This window comes from Eleutherodactylus coqui, chromosome 8 (genome assembly GCF_035609145.1).
Source record: "Eleutherodactylus coqui strain aEleCoq1 chromosome 8, aEleCoq1.hap1, whole genome shotgun sequence".
NCBI classification, from domain to species: Eukaryota; Metazoa; Chordata; class Amphibia; order Anura; family Eleutherodactylidae; genus Eleutherodactylus; species Eleutherodactylus coqui.
The window spans coordinates 134,861,549-134,889,308 of NC_089844.1; the positions used below are offsets into that span (position 1 = coordinate 134,861,549).

Genomic DNA, 27,760 nt, shown 5'->3' on the forward strand with positions numbered 1-27,760 from the left:
GCCCTTGTGGAAGCGCGGCCCGGCTTCTCACCCACAGCGAGGTCTAACTACTGTACTAGCGGCTGTGCTTTGCCCCTACTTGGCCATCTACCTCATTCACCTGCCGGAATGAAGGGAGGCGGTAAGTTGGTTTCGTCCTCAGAGCTAACAATCTATTTAAAGCAGCGTTACATATGCACTAACCCTATAACTGTGGCATGCACGTTCCTAGGCATGCATCAAGCTAAAGCAACCTGTGGTTTCTGTGCTGCTGTAGAACTACAAGTTCCAGCCTAACATATCAATTTAGTCCTCCAGAACCTTCATGTTGGTTTATCCCTAGCAGCTAAGGAGCAACAGCTGAATTAATAGGCTATGATGACCACTTCAGGTCTTACAATGGCCCCCAATTATATAGAATTGATTATAGCGCATTTTACGTGACGGATCTGTACACGCGTGATCATCCGCTGGTGATCCACCTGGACTATCCTACATGACACATTATCGATTACATATCATGATCACCGCTAATTATCTATTGGAATGTTGGTACTTGCCCGCATCATTTTTTTACTAAAGCTAGATATAGTTTCCGGTGACCGGTCTGAGACCTTGGACACGGCGATTTATCCGTATACCGGACACTTTGTACGCCATTCTGTACAGAAATTTAAAGTAGAAGCTGATCCCTGCTGTGCTGAGGCCCCCATGATCTGCTACTTCCTGCTCTCTGGATTTTAAATCTCCCTCCAAAGTTAGTTGAGAGTTAGAAGGAGGAGGGGGGTGGGCGCCCCCTCCAGTGTGCCAAATGCCTCCATACATTCTAAACTTTTTATGTGGCTCTTATTCTGTGTTTGGGGGATTCAGTATAGTTTTCATTAAATCTTATTATAATTTGTTAGAATTTTATTATTTACCTATTTATATATCGCATGCATATTCCGCAGCGCGGTCCATCACTTGTTATTATTGTTCCTAAATATATTGCTGTTCTTGTCCAGCCTGACCTTATTGTCTGATATCAAATATTCAATATTCCGTTGCTTTTCATGGAATAGTGTTGTTTGCTATATATTTATATAGCTTGTTTATGTATATGATTATATTATGGATTCTATGGTGGGTGGTGCTTATAAGGGCGCTTTCACACTGTCATATGGTCATCTGTGAAGCGCACGCGCTATATATATGCGTAGCGTTTTCATGGACCCATAGGCTATAGTCGAATAAGGCATACATTTCCATGTTTGGTTTTTCTTTTTTTTTTCTCAGACGGGGGGAGGGTTGTGATTGAAAAGCATAGCCTACTACGCTTTTCCATCCCACAAAAAAAGTATGAAAAATATATATATTTTTTTTTTTACATTACACTCAATGGAAATGTATGGCTGTATGTTTCTGTACGGTCAACATACATTTTTTACGCTCAAATTCCTTAAAGGAAAACTTTGTAAACCTTTTTGTCTTAAAGTTTTAAAATTCAATGAAAAACATTGAAGTTGTACCGCGCATACAACTTAAAAATGTATACTTAAAAATACATGCGTTTTTGCATATTTTTTTCATGTAAGTTTCTCGCATACGTGAAAGTGCCAGCGTTGTAATTTAGAAACAGCCTGCCAGACAGCACTTGTATATTAGTATGTGATATAATTAACATGTTTTGATCCACTTTGCCACATACAACCCCCACTCAGAACTATCTGCAGTCCCTGTGAGTTTCCCCTGTTGTATTACAGTGTGAGTGTATTGTCCTTGTGGATTTAAGCCAGAGGCATGTCATTGCCATTACAATAGCCCCCAATTATCATGTGTAGTTGATTGGAGGATTAATTGTCTGTGTGATGTTGAGCGGGCGGGTGCACAGGGTTTTGAAAATCAACTTCCAGTAGCTGGCCATGCCTGTTAGGGGAGGGAGTGCTGCTCATTGATCACGGCTGGTTTCCTGTAAGGGTTAACACTAGGCCATGGTTCCTTTATGTATAGATGTCACAGGGTTAATACTGCACTTCTTGCCATGTGTAGAGCTGATGATTGATATTGTAAGTTGAAACATCCACCATAGTACAGTGTTACAATACCTATATCATCAGCTCTAAATACTGTATCCCACATTAGGGGTAAAAAAAAAAGTGCAAAGTCCGAGACATTTTTTTAACTCTTGCAGCATATCAGTCCTGAGCAATGACCAGAGTTCTGCTAATCTATTAAGTTGTCACCCAGCTTTCCCAGAATCCTGAATTACTCCGCAAAACAAAAGCGGAGGATATTGTAATGTTACATCCATGGCCACTAAAGGGAAAACTTCAGTACATTGTCGTGGTATTTTTAAAGGGGTGACTTCTACATTAGAAACCCACGTGACAGGTTCATGGGACGTTACCAGACCAGAAGTCCCGATGATGTCACCTGCCAGACAATGCGACGCCAGTCTAGCACCATGGTGGGTATATTTTTTTTTTTATACAGTTTCAGACACGGGTGCTCAAAACAAGAAAAGAAGAGAAAATTAATTGTTACATCCTCTGATCTTGTTTGCCATTCAGGATTCTGGGAAAGCTCAGTAACAACCATATTGGGTGAGCAGGATTTTTAAAAATTAGACAAATGAGAATGGAGCAGCCCCAAATATTTATAGGTTCCCAGGTTTTTGGGCTCATGCATGTCACATTCTAGTAGTAGACTACAGAGAAACATGTTTGTAACTAAACAATGTGGAAAATGCATCAAAACTGGCGCAGAAGAAGAGTGGAACAGTTGCTCATAGCAACCAGTAAGATCTTGTGTATCTCTTGACAAATCTATTGGTTAGTCCACTTGTACTTTGTATAGATTCATGAAAACGAGTTCCGCTTTTGGTATCGCCAGCTCAGTAGGGGTTGTGCAAATATGCGCGCAATATGCAAGGAGATGCGTAAAACACTGCGTAATTCCGCTGGAAAAGACACAGCTGGGACTAATTTAGTCCTTTCAATGGGTGCCTCTTTGTTGGCCATGCACATGCCGTATGGGCGCAAAAGTAGCGTTAAGGCCATTTTACATGGGCCGACAGTCGTTTGCACAACTAACATAATCATTAGGCTGTGGTCACATGGGGCAGAAATTTCGCAGAATGACCACAGCGGTTCCGCACGGAAATATTGCAAGATTTCCAGGGCAGAAAAGCAGCTTCAAAACCCACCGCCTGTATTCTGCTGCGACCAGCTCTTCCCATAGAGAGGGGAGAGACCGCTGCGGAAATGGCGATATAATTGACATGCCGCTGCTTTGAATTCCGCGTGGCATGTCAGCTTCAGTGCGGCTTGGCCGCAACGGCTTCTCCGCAGCTAGGGCCGAGAGTTTTGCAAAACTCGTCAACTTTGCTGGTAAGTCTCGGGCTTAAGTAGTCCAGACGGAAATTCCGCGGCAATTCCGCTCCATGTGAACCCAGCCTTAAGGCAGTCAGCGCTCGTGCAGAGCATTCAAGCTGAAAGTCCTGCCGGCGGCTCGCTAGCTTGTCGTCTGTTTCTCGCTCAGCGCCTCCCCCTTCTATAGTGGAATTGCTGAGCGGGCATTTACACGGAACGACAAGCCAGTATGTGCTAAGAAGGTTTGTGAAGCTGACTGAAAAGTCCATTTAAACAACCGCGAACGACAAGTGAGATTTTTTTCGCTTCACACTGAACGATTATCGCTGACTTTCGCTCGTTAAATGAACTTTGAGTGATAATCGTTGGCTGTAAATGAGCCTTAAAATACGCTGATACGCAGACAAAAATAACACTGATCGTTCCGCAAATATGCAGCTCTCAGGAGTGCGTAAATACGCTTACACCACTGTGAAGCCGGCCCTAGGCCAGATTCACACCACTATATTTGCACGTGCGGCACGCAGTGAATAGAACCCATTGATTTCAATGCGTTTGTTCACAAACGTGTATTTTGCGCGTGCACTTCTGTTGTGCCAAAGAAATACGCAGCATGTTCTATTTTCTTGTGCGTTGGGAAATAAAACATATGAAACTAATTAGGCTAATAAGCTATTTCAATGTACGGGACTGCGATTGCATGGTGTTATGTGTGCGCAAATGCGTATGAAGAAAGTACAATTAAAAATGCAGTTGTGCGTGCAAATATGCAACACCTGATGTGCAAAAACGTTGCGCAAATATGCATACGCTCGTGTGACACAGGCCTTGGACTGCCTTGTGTTGTCACATATAGTGCGTGCTTCGACTCTGTCTTGGGTTGCGATATTTAGTCTCTCCCAAGTTTCTAAAAAATGATGGCATTCTCGAGACGTCAATGTTTCTCACTGAGGGGTTGACTTGTGAGGACTTGCTACAACCCTGTATGTATGGATTCTTGCGATTGCGACCTCTCCCTCTCTTCAGTGGAACATTGCGATCGTTGCGAGTCTTAGTAATGTCTCCGACGCTCCAGACCTTTTGCTATAGGAAACACAAATAGAAAAAAAACTCCTCCTGTTCAAAGCATGTATCCAGGTGTGCTGAGTTGCAGTACCAGACGCAGCCCATGGACAAGTGTGGCGCTGTTTCTAGAGAAGAGCAACTTTAAAAAAATTTTTTTTTATCGCAAATAACCCCTTGAGAGTGTAATGCTCGGTAGGTAAAGAGGAAGTTCTGCCAGGGAATCCCCTATGACCTACATATTAGATATCTCACATATTCAGACCTGCTGTAAGATGGCTGAAGGATATGAAGGTCAATAAGTACATTTTAATTGCATTTCCGCTTCTATGGACGCATGTAACTGCCAACATATGGTCGTAACAATAGATGCTGCTTTCACTGTCGGCTACCAGCTGTCCTCTTCAGCAGTGGTCTGATGCAAAGACTACAACTCCCAGCATCATGGAAGTTGTGGTTTCTCTGCTCTACAGATGCAACGGGCCGAGGCCTGTGAAATAAAGTGGCGACTATTAATTTGGATATTTCCACGTAACGCCATTACTCGCGTATCTGCCAGATGCAACATTAGGCACGCATGGAGGGGGAATGCTAATGCTTTTCCTGTCAAAGTACTGGAGACGATGCCTGGGGACTGCAGTGAATAATGGCTGCTTGGTTCACACAGTGGGACCGAAGCAGCCATGATGAGAGGAAGGCTGTAGGGTACTGCTAGACCATGACTTGTGCCATGTAATGCTCGGTGCTGGTGTCACAACCCCGGTCACACCGAGCAGTTTTCATGTGATTTCCACCTGTAATCAAAATCGGGGAAAGTGGAGCAGTTTCCATAGCAACCAGTTAGGCCGCTGCTTTCCTTTTCCTGAGGCCTGTGAAGACGGAGGCTCTGTCTCTGACTAATTGCTACGGGCTCCTCCATTTTTCTCTTGCTCTAATAAATCTACCAGAGATATCGTCAGTCGGCGCTTTTATTGCAGCGGCTGTTTTTATAATAAATGACAACACGACGTGCAGCCATATTGGTTGTCGCCTTTTGAGTTAGCGTCCCAGACAGAATAAGATGGTCATTTATAATCTCGTCAGCATGATCAATCGATTTTGGTTATTGCTGTTACTTGGCTTTGGGTGGAAATGGGATTGAGAATTATGTGTCAAAACCCTGTTTTCTGTGGGTTGTGACAAAACTGACATCACTTGGGTTTTTCCCTTTTTTCCTTTTTTTTTTTTTTCTTTTTACGTGTGTGGAAAAAAATTAAATAAAACGCATGCAACGTGGGGTTTTTTTTTTGTGCGATGTGAGGGAAAACGCAGAATTATGAAACCCATGCTTTTCAATTACTTTATTCCCATTTGCAATGTTTTCTCTCACGCGATGTTGCGAGATTTGGAAATTGCCCTATCTTTCTGCGTTTTACAATTTTATTTATTTTTATTTTTTCGGCTAATTTTTCTTTATGAAGCCTCTGATTTACGGCTCCAGCTCTCAGGTGGGTATTTGTTGCGGAATCTGCAGTCGGCGTCTGCAACAAATACCGCCCATTACTTTCTATAGAGATCCACTGCTTCCTATCCGCCTATCCAATTTCCGCTTGCGGAAGAAAAATCGCAACATGCCCCGTTTTCATGCGGATTCCGCACGGACTACTTTTCTTGAAGTCAATGGAAGCCGTCCAACCCGCGGCCCATCAGCAATGAACATGTGATGTATTTTTAACATTCGAAATGCCTATTTTCTATCGTGCGAGAAAATATCAAGCGGCAGCAATGCAAGATTATTCTCCAGGAAAAAGCATTGCTGCCGCTCAGACATCGCATGAGCACATTTATAATATTGCCTCGCGGCGATATTGCGCTCGCTAGTGTGAAGGAGCCCTTGCCTTGTAAATTATGGCCTTAGCCTTCCACAGGTTTTCTGCCTCTGGAAGTGAGCAGAAAAACCTCTGAATTGCTGAATATTACCTTGTTGTTCTGCTGCAGATGCTGCCAGCTACTTCAGAGAAACTGGAATGAAAGGTGATAACCGGTCAAAGCATTCCAAGGAGGCAGCGAGCACTGATGTGTAGTCACAGGAAGGGTCACGTTACGGGTGGCTTCACACTTAAAACTTAAAATGGAGGGGAAAGGGATTTTTGGAGAATAGGGGAAGTAATACACCCATTTATACCAGACGATCGCTGATTATAAACATATACACTTTTCGCTTTGGAGTAGCAATTAAAGTTGCACGTATATGTTCCATATAAGGTAGGTTAAGTACCGAGTCATGACTGACTCCTCTGGTGATGTCACTGTTTTTGCGGGGTAGTTTGCCATTGCCTTCCACAGTCCCCTTCTTACACAGTCCCACAGTCCCCTTCCACAGTCCCCTTGCCTTCTTACCCCCCTAGCAAGCTGGGTACTCATTTTCTGACATTTGAGCTGATGTGTGAATTGAACCCACAACCTTCAGGTCATGAGCAAGAGCTTAGGACTGCATTTCTGCTGCACTAACACTCTGCGCCACACGAGGCTCTGTTGCTACAATACAATTTATTTACCTGGAGCACTATGCAATGTCTTAGAGCCATAACTCATTCGTCTCTTTCTCCTTTACAGTTCTGCATTGCCGCTGCTCAAAATGTTTTACAGCCCCTCCCAAACGGCGAGTGAAACGACGTCCACGGCCGCTGACGCTGCTTGGCCTTCCAGAGGATGTCCTACTCTATATCCTCGAGTGCCTTCCTGCCGTGGACATCCAGTCTATGCAAGAAGTAAGGCTTTACGGTCTGATGTGGTTCAATTCCTTGGGCTGATCCAGGACAGTGGGGTATAATACACTTTCTGTGTGTTGCAGGTTCATCCTCACCTGAGGTCCTTGGTGGACACTCATAGTAGTGTTTGGACTCGTGCGTACTTTCAAGATATATGGCCATCTTCTGAAAACCTACACCTGTTTGAACGGTAATATTATCTCATAGTTCGCATTAATTGTGATTTGTCTATAGGAATGTAAACTTTTTATGGATCTATTTACATGAGTCTTTTTTTTTTTTCTGCTTTGTGTGCTGTTTTTAAGAAAAAAAACACTGTGGTCTTTATACATATATAAACACTTTGCAAAAAAACTCCTGAAAATACACCCTTTTTAGGCTGGGTTCACACGGGGCAGAATTTCCGTGCCGATAGTCTGCATAGCAATTCCGCCCATGGCTCCTAATCCTGGGATTAACCAGCAAAGTGCATGAGATTTTGCAAAAATCTCGTCCACCCGCTGCGGCAAAGCTGCACGAAAACTGACATGCGGCACAGAATTTAATTCCGCAGCATGTTAATTCTTTTCTCGTTTGCGCAGCGGCCTCTCTATGGGGAGAGAAAGCCGCAGCAGAATGCAGACTGCAAAACCGCTCAAAACCCGCGGCTTAAGGTCGTGGCTTTTGAAGCTGTGCTTATCCCGCAATTTTTCTGTGCGGCCACTCCACGAGAATTCCACTGAAATTCCGTCCCGTGTGACCCCAGCCTTAGGCTATTTCCTCGCGGCATAATCATCCGTGGAATTCTCCATGTGAATTCTGCCTGTAAAACCATGGCAGAAATCCATGGCTAACCTGACATAGTTTTTGCCGCGGGTCTGCACACGGTTTTAGCCCTGTCAATGTGCAATATTTGCGTGCATAATTCCGCTGCATTTCAGTGCATGCTCTACTTCACGTGGAAACGCATCGGAATTCCATATGTGTATTTTGTCTATTGACGGGGTTTAATCGACATGCAGATCACGGCAAACAAAAAACCCTAGCCGGATAGCCGTGGTTTTACAAGCAGAATCCACGTGAAAAAATCTGTGGTAAATTCCACCATGTGAACCTAGCCGTGTGCTCAAGACATCTATTTTGTTTATTTTTAATTTCCACTTGCGTGATCAATAACCATCATTAAATCTCTTCCTAATTACAATAGGGCCGCAGAATGTGGAAATTTTGAAGCATGTGTGAAGCTGGGAATTGCATACTTGTACAATGAAGGCTGTAAGTGACCTGTTGTATCATAAGTCCAGCTATTCCGTGCTCACTCCATTAACCCCTTGAGTGGCGGGTTAAACAGGTGGAGGAAAAAAAGAAATGGGGGGAAAAAAGAAAAAAAGGGGCCATGTCATTAAGGGGTTAAATAATGTATTAACTTCCTTCTCTGGGTCATTACGACGCATGGATACCACATGTGTGATTGTATTTTTGATTTTTTACAAAGTAAAGGGAGACAAGTGTTTTTATTATTTTTTTTATAATTTTTTACCTTTTTTTTTAAAAAAAAAATTTTTTGTCCCTTTAGGGGACTTCCACAGGGACCCATCAGGACCCCCTGATCACATTCCGGGGGTCCGATGGTGACAGCCCTTTACATGCTGCGGTGACAGCCCTTTACATGCTGCGGTGACAGCTCTTTACATGCTGCGGTGACAGCCCTTTACATGCTGCAGTCACATAGACTGCAGCATGTAAAGGGTTAACACAGCAGAAATCGGAGGTTTTCTCTGATCTCTGCTGTAAGAGCAGGTACCTAGCTGTCCTCTCGCAGCCAAGCACCAAGCTCTCCCTGCCACAGAGACCAGTGGCTTGCTTCTGACAAGCCGATGGTCTCTATGGCAACCTATAAACAAAGCAGGAGATTGCCGGCATATCGGCAATATCTTCTGCTGGTTTTTCAAAGCCCTTGCTTTGTTCTCTGTGGGTCTGTGCAGGCAGAGCACACTGTCACAGCTTGTGGCATGGTGCTCTGCAGCTCCCATAGTGATACATAGCCCGGAAATCTTCCGGGCTATATCACTATCGGCAGTGGAGCTCGTCCCAGAAAATTTCCGGGCGTGCCACTCAAGGGGTTAAGCCAGATTTACACGAGCGTATGCGTATTTGTGCACGCATGAGCACAGCGTTCTTGCTGAAAGTCAGTTGCCTTTCTGCTTGCGCTTTTTACTGTACTTCTAGTGCATGCAAGTCCTGCCCAATTGCACAAACAAAAAAATGTACACCAATGCTCTTAGCCATAATTAGTCTCAAGATCTTTTCTTTTTCCTGTGCAATTACACAGTGCTTCATGCATCTCCTATCGTATTACGCGCACATTTGCACATCCCGATTCACTTCTATGGGGACTTTTGTTCTACAATTTTCGATGACCGAAATGTGCAGGAAAATACGTTTAAGAACCCATTGCACTTGCAATTACGGTTTTGTGAACCTGGCTTAAGAATTGCTGGGCCTCAGTTATCCAAATTGTTTGACAATTTGGAAAGCTGGTATTGCTGCTCATAGCAACCAATCAGGGCTTTGCTTTCATTCTTTAAAGAGGTTGTCAAGATGGTCAACAAAACGACTAGTCCGTGTAGCCTGCTGAGACGGATCCTAGGACAGAAAAATGCATTTCTAGATCAGAGGTGTAAGGGGGCAGCTTGCCATTCAGCCTAATAGGACAGAACAGTGTGCAGTTGCATTCTGTCCCCCAACGCCACACAGTTCCGTCCGATTAGGCCGAATAGTAAGTTTCCCTTTCTGATCTAGAAATGAATTCTCCTGTCGTAGGATGGCTTTCCACATACACACGGACAGAGGCCTTTGTGATCAACTCCTGGACAATCCCTTTAAAGTGAAAGCTCTGCTGTGATTACTATGATCAACAAGACCAAGTTTGGTGTCTGACAATTTTGATAAATCAGGCCCAGCTTTCTAGGTGCTCTACTCCCTCATAGATTTGTCATTTAAAGGTGCTAATGGTGTTTTTCGCTTTATGGCCCTTTTACACGGGACTACGGTCGGCTAAACGACTGCACGAGCACTGACGCCACCGCTAAGGTCGTTACTGCTCGTGCAGAGCGTTTAGTCTGACAGACTTCAACACTGGATCGCGGGCTTCACAATCTATGTGAAGCGCAGAGCGGGAAGCATTTACACTGAACAAAGAGCCATCAATAGTTTTTATGCTGACTGGAAGTCCGCAATAACGACTTGCGAATGAATAGTGAGCATGTTGTTTGTTTTTTTTGTTGATTTGCACTGCACGATTTTCACTCAGATTTGTTCATTTGAACAAGTTTGGAGCGCTAATCATTACGTGTAAATGGGCCATTAGCCCCTGGTTCCGGGGGGGGGGGGGGGGGGGTTCCACATTTTTTATATATGTCGCCAAACCTTAAATCTAAACAGCTGGTCCGATAGATGTCATGTTTATATTATTCAAATACTTGCCAATGCAGTTAAAGCCTTTTTAATCCACCATCAATGGGACATATTATGTTTCAGATTATCAGTAAATATGGGTTATCAGACTCACCAAGGAAAGTAAATACTTGCTCCTCAGGGTAAAGAAATCTTAGGAAGGCTTCTCAAAACTATGTTAAAATCTGCTCTTCTGTATCTCTAGTGATTCCACATTGTATTAGAAATAATTGCTGGATTATGAGACTTCTACATTATAAAATGACAGATTAACGAAATGTTACAGTGGGTGTCCAAGCTGTATTTTTTTTTTTTTTTTTCCCAGTAAAACCCTGTTCCTCATGCTATAACATAACTAACCGCTATATACTCGCCTTTCCCCACTCTGTCTCTCCTCTGACATCACGTTTACAGGCTACCCCAGTCTGCAGCGCCTGTGATGTCCCGTAAACCGGACAGGACTGCAGCCTGTCAATAAACAAAGAAGCGAGGACCGAGCAGCACTGTGGGACACCGCAGGAAGAGGTGAGTATATGCCAGTTAAGGGCCATTTACACAGGACAATTATCATGCAAAATTCGTTTAAAAAAAAGCATTTGCGTGATAATCGTCACGTCTAAGTGCACAGCCGTCCTGTACTATTTGTATATAGTTTATTTTTTTGGCATTGCTGACTTCTCATTGAATGTGAACGCTCTCCACATAGAATATGAAGTGCTCAGCCAGAAGTCAGCGGTGATCTGCTTGTCTAAACGCTCTGCACAAGCATTAACAACCTAGCCGTGACGTCAGTGCCTGTGCAGTCATTTGAACAACTGTCATCCCATCTAAATGGGGCATTAGTTTTGTCATAGCCTAGGGGAACAGGGTTTTACCGAAGAAATAACTTGGACAACCCCTTTAATGTGTGTTTCTGTGAGTGCATTCCAGACTGCAGTCCACAAGAATAAAAATGGCTTGCAATAATCTGTTTTGATTTATGGTTTCAGTGTCTATGTCTGATGATGGTCGGGCTGAAGTTAACGGATTAAAAGCCTCGCATTTCTTTAGTCTGACGGAAAAGCTGAACTCTGGGGCAGGCCCCTTTGTTTGGTTGTTCATTCGCCCACCTTGGTCTACCTCAGGAAGTTGCTGTAAGGCTGTGGTGTTTGACAGCTTGAAGGAGGAATGCCAGGGTGACTCCAAGGAAGAGGTTGTGACAGGGGTGAGTATTTTGAGGTTAAAACATTTGGCCCCATACTCGCCCTTTAGTTAGGGGCCAAATCTGAAGTCTTCCCATGTACACTATTTTGCTTCAGAAAACGCATTATGGGGGTTAGCCACGGCTAGAGCAGCATTAGACCTTCTGTTAATCATGATAAAACTGTGGCACTGCCTAGGCCCCAGAGTTATCCAGTAGAAACAAGGATTTGATGACCTTCCCAACCATCTCCAAAACTTGGACATTGTTTGATTGCTTGTTATGGTTGGAAACGTTACATAAACTACGCCTTGTGATCCTAGCACGATAGTTGCCCTACACGTACAAGTATGTTTCTTACACATTCATTGTATTTTTTTTCTTCTACTTATGGTTTAGTTTTATGCTTTTTTTCATTATCCTTTATTTTATGTAATTATTTTTTTAATTTTTTTTTTCTTTGTTCCTCCTTAAAAATTAGACTCTTCGAGGATCTTTACAGTATTGTTTGGCGAAGGTGTTAAACTTGTTTGAGGTACGTTTTTCTTTCCTGGCTGCATCTACAGACTCTGTAAATTTTCTATAATTTTCTCTGACTAATAAAGCATTTATCAAGAAGAGGAAACCTCTAAAAACACAATTTAAAGTGCTTCTCTGGGCAAATGTTATTAATTTAGTAAAATGAAGCTTCTAGGGTCATGTCATAGCAGGGCTGATAATTATTTCATCTTGGCTCTGTAGGTGTAAGTTTCCAAGATGTTCTGTATGCTATAGGTCCATAACACCATAAGCAAACTAGATGTATCGACGATGCCAAAACTACATCCCCTTCTGATATCTCTATGCAGCTATTGGTTGAAGCCTCACATCACAGATTCCAGTTTTGTCTGCTTTCTGCGTGTTGTACATAGGCTTGGTTGGAACTTTAGATACTATATTATAGCTTGTAATATTGTAGTCTCTAGGCCAGAATTGACACCCAAGGCTACAATCGTATCTGGTACATGAAAACTGAATCCCTGCCTGAACTGATCCGTCCTATTACGTAATCAAATGCCGCTGAACAACTGAGCTATCTTGTTCATGATTTTATGCCAGAGGCTGTGAACGGAGGATTAGTGATGCACATATAGGTCGTCAATACTTGATCGATTAAGGGACTGCCATTTGGGATCCCTGCTGATCGCTTGACCCACTGTCTTCAGCGGGACAGACATCATCATCTGTGGCCGGGCCGGAAGTGTAATAGATGGCTTCTCCCCTGTTTAAATAAATTAGTGATATCTCCTATTATGCTTCTTGCTCTCACCGCAGTGAGGAGCCAGAACTGTAATAGGAGGCATTGATCCAATTTCAAATCGTTAAGTGGGTGTGAAGCTGGCTATTACACTTCTGACCCTTACACTTTCAGCCCAATGATGTCCAGCCCGTTGCACTGAAAGCAGGCTGCATACAATAAGCTGACTGGCGGTGATCCTGAGCGGCGGACCTCGCATATCAGCTATTGATGATCTATCCTGAGGATAGGTCATCTATAGTAAAAAGTCACAGAATACCCCTTTAATAGAGTGAATTGCCTATAAAATCACTCATGTAGTCGGAGTAGGAAGACGTGACCCTAGCGAAGCAGTTTACCTATCTTTGTGACCTCGGCAAATCCTTTTAGCAAGAAGGTATTGATGGTGTCTTATACTGTTGTCCTCTTTCATGTGTTGAGCAGTTGAACTATGCAATACACTTTTGTAGACTATCTATTACATGTACTTTGGATGTGAATTATTGAATGTGGTCATAATTGTTTTCTCTTTGCGTTTCCTTGCAGGATGAGGAGAAGAGATTGGAAGCTCTAGGATTGCTGGAAGCTTCGGCCTCTCATGGCTGCCTGCACAGTTCCTTCCTCTTGTGGGAATCCAAGCAGAAATCTGCTGTGAGTATAATTAGGTTTTGCTTCATTTCACATGAAATTCTATTATCCTGTCTTGATGTAAGGTCACCAGCAGGACTGTCTTTGTGAGACGCATCCGCAGGTAATCTGAATGTTCCATCTTGTTTTTCTTGTTAGTCATCCGACCCTGGAAGATACTTACAGAGCCTGCGGCAGCTGCGAGATTATGCTGCGAGGGGTTGCTGGGATGCACAGGTGAGCATAAATCTCATTTAAGGTGTTATTTTACAAATGCCTTTTTTCCATCTACGGTAAGCTTTTACGAAGCCCATATATTGAAAATCTTTCTTTTTATAGATTTGTCTGGCTAAATTCTGCGGGCAAAAAAATCAGCTGGGCCAGGAACGGACAACATATGACCTCACATCTCAAGTCTTTCAGTCATCTCTCCCTATCAACAAAGCTAGCATCTTCACTAAGCAAAAGGGCATGAACGACACTATGCGGTAAGGACTGGATGACATTGGGTTTTCTGAAAGTTGGTGAAACTTAAAGGCACTGCCATGGAATTAAAGAAAAAAAAATAGTTTTGTGCATATGCTATGCCTTTCCAATCATTCCAATTGGAGTGCTGGAAATTGCTAAATCATCATACTGTGCATTCTGCAGTGCTGTCATTGAAAGGAGTAGAGCTGCGATGCACATATGTGACCGCCGCTCTTTCACGTGGACGTTCGCAAGATTGGTGTGAGTCCCAGTGGTCGGACCCCTACCGATCATAAAGTTATTCCCCATCCTGTGGATAGAGGATCATCTTATAACTTGGCACAACCCCTTTAACAGGTTGGCTGAGCTGTAAGGCAGTGGGACATTTGGTCTTGAGTTATCAGATTACTGTATATTTCCTTGTGGACTATTCTTTGAATGCACTTTCACGTCTCTTCTAGGTATATCTTAATAGACTGGCTAGTAGAAGTGGCTACAATGAAAGACTTCTCCAGTCTCTGCTTGCACATGACTGTTGGTTTGGTGGATCGATACTTGAAACTTCGTAGTGTTCCACGGGCACGCCTCCAACTTGTGGGCATTGCCTGTATGGTGATCTGCACACGGTAAGGGATCATGGCAGAAAACCCTCCACTTTTCTTAATATTTGATGAATTTCCTGAGTTACTACCGCTAGTTAGATATAAATACACCAATTATATTGTCCACATTCCACAGGTTTATCAGCAAAGAAATCCTTACAATCCGCGAAGCAGTATGGCTTACAGATAACACATATAAATATGAGGATCTGGTACGAATGATGGGAGAGATAATATCTGCACTGGAAGGAAAAATTAGGGTAGGTTGTTCTCCTTACATTCCTGCTTGCTCTTGGGCTCAATTTCACTCCCATATTCTCCTGCTAGATCTTAGGCTAGTGGCACACAAGCGTATTTTGGACCGTGTGTTGTCGGTTAATTCCATGGACAGCACACAGCCACATTATAAGGGCTAGACATATAGACGGCTTTTTTTTCATACGGACTCGTAGTTCGTGTGGGGAAAAAGTAATGGCATGGCCTATTCCTGTCCTTTTCATGGATGAGACATGGGACAGCATATGCAATGCACATGAATATGCATTGTTCTTGTGTATCTGACAGCACATAGACAGGTGTCTTTGTACTGTCTGATGGGAACTGTGCCTGATTTCCTAGAGCACAACTTGTAGTTACAACAGTGTGCCACTAGCCTTAGGCCTCCCTCACACAGGTGTTTTTTTTTTGGGGGGGGGGTTTGTCAGCATTTTTTTAATGCTGTGCTTTCAGCGCTGCGTTCAACGCTGCCATTCATTTCAATGGGGCTTCTTAGACTAGCGTCAAAACACAGCGTTTTTGAAGCGATGTCTGTTCTACTTTTGGCCGTCCCAGCATTTTTAAACGCTGTACGTTGCTGATTGAAATATATGGGCAACGGTTCAACACTGCTGAAAATGCGGCACAACTTGATAATGGGTTTTTGGCAGCATTAAACGCACCCTGATTTTCGGGGGGGGGGGGGGCGTCTTGAAATATAAGCCCTAGCTACACTACTGGAAAAAGACTAAACAATACTTCCCTAGCAGACGCCATCCGGGTCCCTCCTGCTGCTCTCTGGAGCTTCAGGCAGGCTTCCCTGCACTTGTCAGTGCTGACAGAGCATTTCTTGGTGGTAACGGGGATTGAAATCTCCGCCTCCAGCAAGAGATTGCTCTGATTGGCTGATCCGTGGCGCTCAAGAACCAATCACAGTCATTCAATGAACTAATGGCTGTGATTGGTGCATCGAGCACTGGCTCTGATTGGTTCATCGAGTGCTTGCTCAACTAATCAGAGCAATGTCTTTCTGGAGGCAGGGTAGTCAAAGCCTGCCTGAAGCTCCGGAGAGCAGCTGAAGGGACCCGAACAGCGCCTGCTAGGGTGAGTAATGCTTTTCTTTCAGCTTCCTTGGCTGTGTTTTCAGCTGTGCTGAAAATGCAGCCAAAACGCTGTAAAAAAACGCATGACGACGCTGCTGAAGCCGCAGTAAACACAGCAGTGAAAAACGCTGCGTTTCTGTAAACACCTTGTGAGGAAGGCCTTAGGATCACTCTTGCTCTTGCACCTATCTATTCTATCCATGTTGTTCTGTGCAAAACTGCAGGTTTCGGATCATTGGGAATGTTTTCCTATTTTATCACTCGAATGGGTCAGGGTTTGTTTATGTAGTATCTCTGCGTGCCATTGTACTTATGTACATACATGTAGAACACTGATCACTCCCACCCTCTGTGCGGCAAGGGGCACAACTACTAAGGGTGTGTTCAAATGTGCACCAGTTTTTTTTTTTGTTTTTTTTTTTTTTGTTCTCTGCTACAAGAGCAGAATAGAGAAAATACCAGAAGCATTGGATCCAATGTATAACGGACATGACAGACGCAGCTACCTATAACTGACTTTGCTGGGTTTCTCTCTGTGAGTCTGGCATTTTGCCAGACAAATTGGCGCTACATGGTGCACTATTTCATCCGGGAACTTTACCAGCATCTGAGATGGAGGTGTTAAGAGATAGTTGTGTTGTGACCCTTACATCACTTCCTCACTCCTATTACCAGCCCTTGAATAGATTCATGTTCTAGTATTGAGCCTTCTGGTATTGTCTGTGACGCGGATGTTTTTGTTTGACACTCCACAGTTGCCCACTGTCATCGACTACAAGGACATCCTTTCTCACATCATCTCATTAGACAGAGGCACAATGCACCTTTGCAGCTATATTTCCGAGCTGTCGCTGCTGTACACCGAACTTTCTGTGTTTTCTCCAGCCCAACTAGCTGCTGGCACGCTGCTACTAGCGAGGATCCTGCACAAACACGGTGGGTTCATGTCTCTGAATCATTCTGTCACAGGAACATTTTTTTTTTCCAAACTTTTGGATTACTAATAGAAGAGCAAATCAAGCAAGTGATCCTGTTATCTATGACTCAACATGTGAAAGGAAATTTCTATTAAAGACCGCAAAATGCACTGAAAATCAATTTTCATAAGTTTATGGTTAAGGCTGCCTGTCCACAGCCGGGGGGGGGGGGGGTGAATCGCTAGCGATATTTCACCACGGGGGAGAACTGACTGGTCTCCTCTGTGAGCCTATCTATTAGATAGGCTCACCGCGGAAAATCGCAGCATGCCGCGATTTGAATCCCACGAGCGGAGAATAGTTATGATTCTTGATAGTTATAGTCGGGCTGCGCTGTCCATAGTTAGCCTATGGAAGGCGTAGCATGCGAGGTCCACGGGTGATTTATCGCTGCGGATCTTGCAATAACAACTCGCCCATGGACAGCCAGCCTAATTAGAACAAAAAGTTAAGAAAAAAAGTTACATGTATAGACTTTCTAGTCATGCTAAACTTTCTGTATGTATGCACACTGTTTCACTGCTACATGCTTTGGCTAGAAGGTAGTATCCTACTTCACTATCGATTGCAGTTACTATAGACTTCAGTGTAATGGCTTCCCAAAGACAGTCAAAATCTGATCACTTGACATGTAATAACTTTGTTGCAGAAGTTAAAGAGGACTTGAATGGGCAAGAAAATGTACAAAAACGTGCAGGATTTAAAAACAAAAAAAAAATGGTCACTTGTAACCACTATATATATTTATTTTTTTTATTAAAGTTTATTAACCTCTTAAGGACATTTGCCTTTTTTGGGCATAAGGACGCAATAATTTTGGGGGGATTTTCATGTCCTTTTCGAAAGCCATAACCTTTTTACTTTTCTGTCGACGTGGCCGTATGAGGGCTTGTTTTTTGCGTGGCGAGCTGTAGTTTTTATTGGTGCCATTTTTGGGTACATAAACTATATTGTAAAACATATTTTTTTTTATGATAGGGAGCGAAAACACGTCAATTCTGCCTTTTTTTTTTTTTTACAGCAGTAATTATGCAGCATAAATGACACATTCCATTTTTTTTCTGCGGGTCGGTACAATTACAACAATTTTTTTAGGTTTTTCCACAATAAAAACCCTTTTTTGGAAATTGTTTTTGTAAATCGCTGTATTCAAATATTTTTAACTTTTTTTTAATCTTTTTCATACTCTAGGGGGAAAACGTACAAAAAAGTTTTTTTTTTGTTTTTTTTTACTACACTATATATGCTCTTGTAGGGAACTTGTACCAGAACACCTAGGATCGCTATGGTAAGGCATTGCAGGACAGAACTCCTGCAATGCCTTATTGCTTGTAATAGCGATCATAGGCACTGGCAAAGCAGGCCTCCATAATTCTTAAATGGAAGAAGTTTAGAATAATCAGGACTGTTCCTAGAGTTGCCAACTCACCAAACTAAGTAATCGGGAGAGAGAGCCCTCAGTAAGGGCTTCTGACCACAAACGTATCGGTAAAATGCTGCAGGTCTACCTTCAGCGTTTTATCGCTATTTGTAAACGCCATCTCTGCCGGCAGAGTGTATTGTTTCATGTGACCCCTTTTTTTTTTTCATTTAATTACAATGTTTTGCGTGTGGACAGCGCTTCATACACAGCCTATAGTATGGGCTCACAACCAAATGTATTGGGCTCACAGCGCGTGGTACATAGAGAAATGGAGAATGCTGCAATCTATCTCTCTAGCATATCGATACGCAGTATCTACGCACACATGGATCAATGAAAGTCAATTGAATTTCATTGACTCCATTCACCACATGGATTCTGGTCAGGGTTGATGGAAAGCTGAATAGAGTAAAGTACAGATATTCTTAAAGAAAACCTGATCCAGAGCACAAGCGACCTCAGACTGTCTTGTTGGAAGGTGAACCTTCTGCGCAATGACCTTAAGTACAGAGTCAAGACAACACAGGAGTGACTTAGGGACAACTGTATGAATATCCTTGAGTGGCCCAGCCAGAGTCCTGACTTGAACTTAGTCGAACGTCTCTGGAAAGACCTGAAAATGTCTGACCATAGCAATCCCCATCCAACCTGGCAGAGCTTAAGAGGATCTACAGAGAATGGCATGAAATCCACATGTGCAAAATCTTGTTGCATTACATTGTTTTAATTTTGTCATTATGGGGTACTGAGTGCAGAATCGGGGGGGGGGGGGGGGTGAGAGGGCGGTACGTTTTTTTTTGTTTTTTTTCTTCTTAAATTTGCACAAGGCCACAACCTAACAAAATGTAAAAAAGTGAAAGGCTCAGGGACCTGCATATGTCCAATTTTATGTTGCCTCTTCCAGGTCTTGTAACCTGCATTGCCAATTTGGGTTGTACTCAATAAAATAAGATAGATTTAAAAAAAAAAGGGACGGGGTCGGAAGACTTTCTGAATGCAGTGTGTGTTATATTTATCTACTCTTTTTATAACACTATATATCACTGCAAATGTTTGTGATTTACATTGTATAACTCTTCTTTTTACAGCACTTCCATGGCCAGCTCAGCTGGTAGAATGTACGGGTTTCACCCTGGAACAATTAACCCCTTGTGTGCTGCTTCTGCATAAAAAATGGTATGTGTGCCATCTAAACCTCTCTATAGTCGATAACTGAGGCATGAATCACTTACTGGCTCATTTCCTATAAACTACACTACTAAGGCTGATCTCTAGAATGACTAATCTCTAGACTGCTGGTGTTGCATACAAACCAGACATTGGTGATTTAGAACTCTATTTTTATTTATTTTTTGCTGTAGTTTCCACGATGATGAACCAAAAGATTACCGACAAGTGTCACTGACTGCTGTGAAGCAGCGCTTTCAAAATGAGCTGTGTTGCAATATTAGCGGTGAAAAGGTGAGCGTTAAAGGCTTTTACAGCTTCAATGAAAATTCTTCTGTGTGCTGAAGTCGTATAAACAAAGCTAAGAATGTGCTGTTCATGAGCCTTCCTTTACTTACCTTCCTCTGAAAACTACCTTTACTGTTTTGTATGCAGACCTGAGTGCTGCACGGCTCAATTTCAGCCTCATGACGAGCACCAATGGACAATAACGCTGCTCATTTAACCCCTTGAGTGGCACGCCCGGAAATTTTCCGGGACGAGCTCCACTGCTCATAGTGACATAGCCCGGAAGATTTCTGGGCTATGTATCACTATGGGAGCTGCAGAGCACAATGCCACAAGCTGTGACAGTGTGCTCTGCCTGCACAGTCCCACACAGAGCAGTGCAAGGGCTTTGAAAAACCAGCAGAAGATATTGCTGATATGCCGGCAACCTCCTGCACTGGTTTGTTTACAGGTTGCCATAGAGACCATCAGCTTGTCAGAAGCAAGCCGATGGTCTCTGTGGCAGGGAGAGCTGGTTGTTAGCTGTCAGAGGACAGCTAGGTACCTGCTCTTACAGCAGAGATCAGAGAAAACCTCCGATCTCTGCGGTGTTAACCCTTTACATGCTGCAGTCTGTGACTGCAGCATGTAAAGGGCTGTCACTGCAGCATGTAAAGGGCTGTCACCATCGGACCCCCGGAATGTGATCAGGGGTCCTGATGGGTCCCTGTGGAAGTCCCCTAAAGGGACAAAAAAAAAAATTAAAAAAAAAAAAAAAAGTTAAAAAATTATAAAAACACTTGTCTCCCTTTACTTTGTAAAAAATCAAAAATACAATCACACGTGGTATCCATGCGTCGTAATGACCCAGAGAAGGAAGTTAATACATTTTTTAACCCCTTAATGACATGGCCCCTTTTTTTCTTTTTTCCCCATTTCTTTTTTTCCTCCCCCCTGTTTAAAAAATCACAACTTGTCCCACAAAAAACAAGCCCTTATATGGCCATGTCAATGGAAAAATGAAAGTTATGGCTCTTGAGACGCAACTGCAAAATTAGTTGAAATTCAATGATTAGACCATTTTAAAAAACCTGCCCTGGTGGGCACGACAGGGTGGTAGGAAACCCGCCACTCAAGGGGTTAAAGGGCCTACACATAGGCTGATGCAGACTGTATGGGGATGATCGTTAAAGAGATTGTTCCACTATAAATTATAATTTTTTTTATTTATTTATTTTTTTTTTTAAAACAGCTGGCCATTCCGTAAAATAACTAAAGTAATAATACTCGCCTCTCTTCTCCTGGTGAGCAGCTCCTGCGTCTTGTTTACAGCAGACGTCAGGTAACTGCTGCAACCAATCAGAGGTTGTGGCGTCGCCGTCGGTGTTCCTGACATCACTGCTCACATCCTGGGCCTCGTGATGCCAGGAGTTCGGAACCATGGTGCTGCGGCCTCTGGTTGCAATGGTCACCTGACTTCTGCTGTAAACACGAATTGGGAAAGCCACAGAAGCCGTTATGCTGCTTACCAGGAAAGAAGAGAGGTAAGTATTACTACTTTGTTATTTAAGGTCATGGTCAGCTGTTTAAAGAAAAAAAACTTTTATAGTGGAACAAGCCCTTTAAATGTGATGCTTTGTTCCCTTTACACTTTGATTGCTGGCAGCACATCCCTTTTTTACATGAGGAGACGTGCTGCTGACAATGATTTTTGCAGAGGGAGTTCCCTTCCTATCTCCTCTGCACGTTTCTTCTGTACATAACTGTTTTTTCATTTATTTATTTTAAATTGTGGCACTGTACCTTTAATGAACAAGACAAGAAGATGAGGCAACGCAGTCTCTTATTGCGAGATGAGATGTCCCCCTGGGGTCGAGAATGAACGATGCTCCTGCCTATAGGCCCACGCACATAATCTGTCAGCGCTGTGCCAGCAGTGCGCGTCCTTCGGGTTCTGCACTGTATAGCCTACAGATGCCATTTCTTCTTTGACGGTGGCTCCTCTTGGAGCAAAACTCACAAGAATTTTTTAACAGAGTCTTGTCATTAGAAAAAAAAAATCAATACTTGCCTATTCCTCCCCAGGCAGTTTTTTTTTTTTTTTTTTTTTTTTTTTTTTTTTTACCATATCTTCTCCTCCCTGGTCTTCTCTTGGCTCCTGCATTACCCCGGGTCACCTCATCTCCAGCCTGCCAGATCCTCTTCTAATCGAGATTAATCGTATATTCTCTGCATTCTGCTCCCTGCAGGTCAATGTACGCTATGTCACTAGCGGGGAATGCCGAATCCTATGCCAGGCCAATGCAGAGACTGCGCATGCGCACTATCTCGCTGTGGGTGTTCATATACTATTGACACGAGACTGAGCATGCACAGTCTCTGCAATAGCCCGGCATAGGATTCAGCATTCCTTGCTAGGCAGTGAATGCTGCGTCACTAGTGACTTAGTGTACATTGACCTGCAGGAAGGAGACTGCGGAGAATGTACGCAATATCACAGGAAGAAGAGGATCCGGACGGCTGGAGGTGACGTGACCCAGGGGACTTCAGAAGCCAGGAGAAGATTGGTGAGGAGAAGATGTGGTAAGAAGACTGCCTGGGGAGGAATAGGTAAGTATTGATAGTCTCACTGCCCCGCAACCTGGTTTCCACAGTACCACCTGGCTGGTGCATGCCTCCCTACACAGTCACGCAAAAGACACAATCACCTGACCAATGTTTATTGTTTGCTTACTGCCCTTTACATGTGGCACTAATCATTAATGATTATATTCAGCCAATTATCTGCTGTGTAAGGCTATATTCACATGGACCTCACATGTTGCGAGAAGCACAAAACCTTTGCGAATATGAACTCCATTCGTTTGAATGGAGTCATACATATTAGCGATGCTGCGAGGTAAAAAAAATTGCTGCATGTCCAATTTTTTTTCTTTCACGTCCCTCTGAAAACAATGCCCATTGTTTCCAATGGGACAGTCAAACACATTGCAGGCCGTGCGATGTGATGTTTTCCATTGAAATCCATGTAAAACGCTTGCCAATCGTCTGACACACGTAAAGCAAGCGCCGGAGGATAACCATGTCACTGAAGTGATATGAAACGTTTTTGTATGGAAAACTCCTCGCATGCACGGGTAAAATGCATGGTTTTCGGTGCCCAGACTATTGCACTTGTATGTGTTAATGTAGCCTAAAAGGGCCTTTTATTCTCCTCTTTCTGCCTCCTGTTCTTGCTATCCTACATACATTAGAATTATTTAAGACTCCTAAAAGCAAGTAAGAAGGTCTGCAAAAGTATAGACATTTAATTTGGCAGGGGCAGTTGATCCTGATTGTATGCTGGAGCAATATGTTCTCTGAAGAAAGGCACAAGAGTTAATCATTGATCCCAAAGGCTATACTTCATGGCGCATCATGTCAGTGGTACAACAGTTACATTAAAGCGGTCCTGTACAAACAAAGATGGCCACTTCGCTTTTCTGACTACTTGGTGCACACTGTATATTAATATGCATTATTAGCCTAAGAAACTACGCCTGCTTTGATAGTTAGTAATGCTCATATGAGCGGTGCTGGCCAGTCAGAGCAGTATGTAGTGTCTTCAACTACCAATGCACAGTGTGCATCGGTCGTCAGAGAAGCCATGCAGCTGTCTTTGTCCATTTTAGTGTTGGGTGGTGAGAGATGATCTTCCAGGTATACAGATTGCTGAACCCAATAGCTGTGTAGTTGTCCAAGTAGGAGTTTAAATAACACCATTCTAGCTGTGTAGCACTCATCAGGACAAGTGTATGAGCAATACTCTAGTATTGGACTATTGCAGAATGTTTATGCCCTGTGCATGGTGGCCCAGCTGACAGCCTGTGTGTTTAGCAGGTGTTGGATCACTGGCTGCTGGTCACTCTTCTGGGAGTGGGTGCTTGGCTCGGATAACAATCTGATTGCTGTTCTCAGCAGGTGATGGACTACAGCCAACTGTGTACCTTGCTTGGGGTGTCTTCCCAGGATACAGAGAGCCCTGCTTCCTTTTCTATTGTTGTAGACATCCATCCCTTCCTATGCTCACCTGCTGGGAACAAAACGAAAAGGTAACTAACCGCTTCCTCTTTACAACAATTTGTTGTTGAAAATTTTAAAAATGCCCTTTTATCAGATCAGATGATTAGCGACTTCTTAAACGTCTTCTACAGGATTTGAAAAAATGTCTGCTGCCTTCCATATAAACAGCATCACACATCCACAGGTTGTGTTTCACTTTGCAGCTAAGCGTCTTTCACTAGAAGAGGTTTGTCCATAATTAGAAAATAGGGACTGCTGTGTTTGCAGAAACAGCGCCACGTTTGTTATCGCCATAGAGCTCTATTCACTTACATAAGGATAAGATGCAATACCAGGTGCAGCCCATTGACAGTTGCGGTGCTGTTTCTGCAAACACAGCAAACTTTTGGTTCTGGAGAGACCCCTTTTAAAGGGGTTGTTGCCAAGTCTTAAAGTTATTCCCTATCCGCAGGGTAGGGAATAACTTTATGATTGGTGGGGGTCTGACTGCTGGGATCCACACTGAATCTAAAAACAGGGGTCCGGTTGGTGAGAGTGAAGACAGCGGAGGTCATGCAGGCATGCCACTGCTCTGTTCATTTCAGTGACAACAAGTTCAAGCTCTTCAGCAATATGAGTCACTGTCATTGAAGTGAATGGAGCAGTGGTTCAGTTGCTGAACTTTTGCTCCAGTCACTCAGGGACTGACCAAACCCCTGTTCTCAGGATCAGTAGGGGTCGAACCCCCACAGGTCATAAAGTTATCTCCTACTCTGTGGAAAGGAAATAACTTTATAACTTGAAGTGAAATAGTTAGTCATGGTTTTTCTAATGCTATTAAACCTCTTTTAATAACTTAAAGGACTGTCTGGGGTGATGCTAAATCATTAGTGGCTTAAAGATTAAAAACAAAGTTAGCGAAAATCCATCCATCTATTAAGGGAATGTCTAGGATTAGAAAAACATGGCTGCTCTTTTCCTACAACGGTACAACTGCTGTCCATAGGTTGCGTGTGATTTTAAAGCTCAGCCCTATTCACTTCAGTGGAGCTGAGCTGCAATATCAGGCACTATCCCTGGACTGGTGTGGCATGGTTTTTGGAAGAGAGAAGTCATGTTTTTCTAATCCTGGGCAACCCCTTTATTGTGGCGCTAGATTTCCAGAGACAGAGTTGGGGGTAAGATGTTGAAATTGTTTACCATGCCGCTGGCTGTGCTCAGTTATTCCTCATGCCCATTGCACTGCAAACATCGGGGGAATATAAATTTTTTTAAATGTTTGTTCTTGGCCTGAAATGACCCTGTTTTTAGCATAGTGTGTGCAGCATTTTCTGTACATCGTAAACTCCTGGAGGGTTTTTTCAGTTTTTAATCTTGTGCTTTTTTTGCTGAGGGCAATGTTTAGAGAGAAAAAATGCATTTAAGGCAGGTTTTACACTGCCAAGAATCTCGCACGAGTTTGGCCCATTGCAAGACTTGCGCAAATATGAACTTCATTCTTCTGAATGGAGTCATATACCTGAGCAATGAGCAAAAAATCGTGGCATGTCCTAGCTTTTCATGTTCCTCGGAACGCATTGCCGATTGTTTTCAATGAGAAAGTAAAATGCATTGCATGCCGTGCGATGCGAGGCTTCCCATTGAAATCATTGGGAAACACTTGCGGATCCTCTAACACACCAGGGAATCGCTATTTCGCAGAAGTGATGTGAGACCTTTTTGCCAGAAAAATGCCTCACATTGGCGTGAAAACATACGTTAGCGAGCGTGGTATCGGGCTGAGGTTCTCGGCCAGATATCGCGCTCGCCCGTGTGTAGGTAGCCTAAGTTTTGTGCAGTGATCCCATCTAATAACACCACTCCTTTCACAGACGCAGAGAAGATGGCTTACAAGAAGATCGGGGCAGCTTTGTGACCACTCCCACTGCTGAACTGTCCAATCAAGAGGAAGCATTGCTCGGCGACTTCTTGGACTGGAGTCTCGATTCATCTTGTACAGGCTATGAAGGTGACCGAGAGAGTGAAGGAGAGCGGGAAGGAGATGGTAAGCATTTTTGACCTTGTTACTGGCTCATTGTGCTTTCTGGACATCTGTGTGTTATATACTATAAGGCTGCTTTCACACGGCTGATAAAATCGCGCCAGATTTGTGCTTTGAGACGCACGAATATGAACCCTATACTTTTGAATGGGGTAATACACATGAGATTCCCATCGACACAAACACGTCGCATCCGCGTGAAAATCGCATATTGGCGAGCGCGATATCTGGCCAAGTTTCACGGCTTGATATCTCACTCGCCTGTGTGAAATTAGCCTAACGGTGCTTTGGCAAGTAGTGGATTTGGTGCAGAATTTCTGCATCATTTAGTGCAGATTTTGATGTGGTTCCACAACATACTCACCACTTCAATTGAAAAGTGAAATCTCCTGTGAATTGGAGTCAAAATCTGCATCAAAACCCACGACGCGGGAACACCCCAAGTTAAAACTATTTCAATGTGAGGATTGCGTTCAAAATGTACCCCTAATCTTTAATGCGACCCTCTGCTTGCAAGACAAAATTTGTCCTGGGACCAGGGGGTGTTAATATTACCTGATACCCCTCTCCATGGCCGTACAGTTACTGATTCCTCTCAGTTGTATAGGAAAGCAAATCAGTTGGGGTTTTCCTATCGAGAGCTAATACGAAGAGAGCTTACCATTTTTTATGCTTTGAGTCAGTGGGAGCGTCATGCATTAGGGCCTTCTGTCAGAGGTATATACAGCACAGAGCTTTGGTCATTCTAACTTCCCCAAATGTGTTTCATAACAATCTGTCGCTCCTTTTCTCTAGTCACTTCGCCCAGTGGAGTTCTGGATCTCTCCCTCGTTCACGCAGAACACACACACTGCCAGGACTCCAGTGACGAGGACACCACAAACACCCCAGCACTGCCGACCACTAAAGCAAACCTGACTAGCCCTCCTTTGAAGATGGGTGCAGAAAACAGCTCTGGCTACTCCTCAGTAAGCAGTGCGGGGAGCCCTACCTCATCTCCTAATGGTCCTCCCTGCTCCTCAAAACCAGGACTGTCCAACAGCAAATTGGTTTCTATCCCGTTCCCTCAGCCCACTCCATTAAATTTCAAAGCTCTCCGAAGACAAGTGAAAAGAAAAAACCAAGCACAGCACAGCGATGAAAATGTTACAGATGCCTTGTAAATAGCCCCCTTCTCACCCCATGTACAAAGAAATATAAAAATATATATTTTTGTCATTTAAGAGAACTGGCATTGTGGTACGTGTTTTCCTGTGATTGGAACTGAGCAATAGAGCTCTACATGTTTTTATATAGTATGTTTCCCATTGTTCCACTGTATCCCATATCTTGTAAATATATTTACAGACAGCTTTTTTTAAAGGAAGCCAATTAAAGGGGTTGTACCGGATTAGAAAAACATGGCTGTTTGCAGTCAGAAACAGCGCCACACCTGATCATAGGCTGTGTCTGGTATTGCAGTTCAGCTTCATAGACTTGAATGAGGCTGAGCTGCAGTACCACACACAAGCCATGAGTCGGTGTGGCATAGTTTTTCTTAACCCAGACAACTTCTTTAATGTATCCAAATGTTCCTGTAGAATGGGTGGAAACCCACACATACGAGAGAGCATACAAGCTCCGTCCATTAGGTTTTGGTTGTATTAATTTCCAGTGCTGCTAACCACTGAGCCAACATGCTACCCAAACTAGTTTCTTGATGACAGTAAATTAAGATCCATGATTGCCAGCATAAATATATCACCTATTCTTTTTTG

At 43.4% G+C, this 27,760-nt stretch overlaps 1 protein-coding gene across 2 annotated transcripts; it reads left to right on the forward strand.

The window, feature by feature from the left end:
• Window positions 1-27,760, forward strand: CCNF (cyclin F). 2 transcript variants are annotated; one of them, XM_066576447.1, is made up of 17 exons: window positions 1-121; window positions 6,987-7,141; window positions 7,225-7,331; window positions 8,328-8,395; window positions 11,566-11,780; window positions 12,238-12,291; window positions 13,579-13,683; window positions 13,819-13,896; window positions 13,999-14,147; window positions 14,589-14,753; window positions 14,866-14,989; window positions 16,843-17,023; window positions 19,576-19,663; window positions 19,849-19,948; window positions 23,879-24,012; window positions 25,834-26,006; window positions 26,799-27,760. In XM_066576447.1, exons 1-17 carry the CDS (start codon window positions 109-111, stop codon window positions 27,164-27,166), a joined length of 2,277 nt encoding a protein of 758 aa, XP_066432544.1. In that variant the 5' UTR covers window positions 1-108; the 3' UTR covers window positions 27,167-27,760. The 2 variants fall into 2 exon arrangements, with proteins under 2 accessions (XP_066432544.1, XP_066432545.1); XM_066576448.1 differs by having other exon boundaries at window positions 23,882-24,012.

Bases quoted from the DNA above. Each gene is read 5' to 3' on its own strand.
- CCNF (XM_066576447.1), top strand. The intron at 12,292-13,578 runs GTACGTTTTTCT...GTTTCCTTGCAG, and splicing joins AGGTGTTAAACTTGTTTGAG to GATGAGGAGAAGAGATTGGA. The intron at 19,949-23,878 runs GTGAGCGTTAAA...TGCTGTTCTCAG, and splicing joins GCAATATTAGCGGTGAAAAG to CAGGTGATGGACTACAGCCA.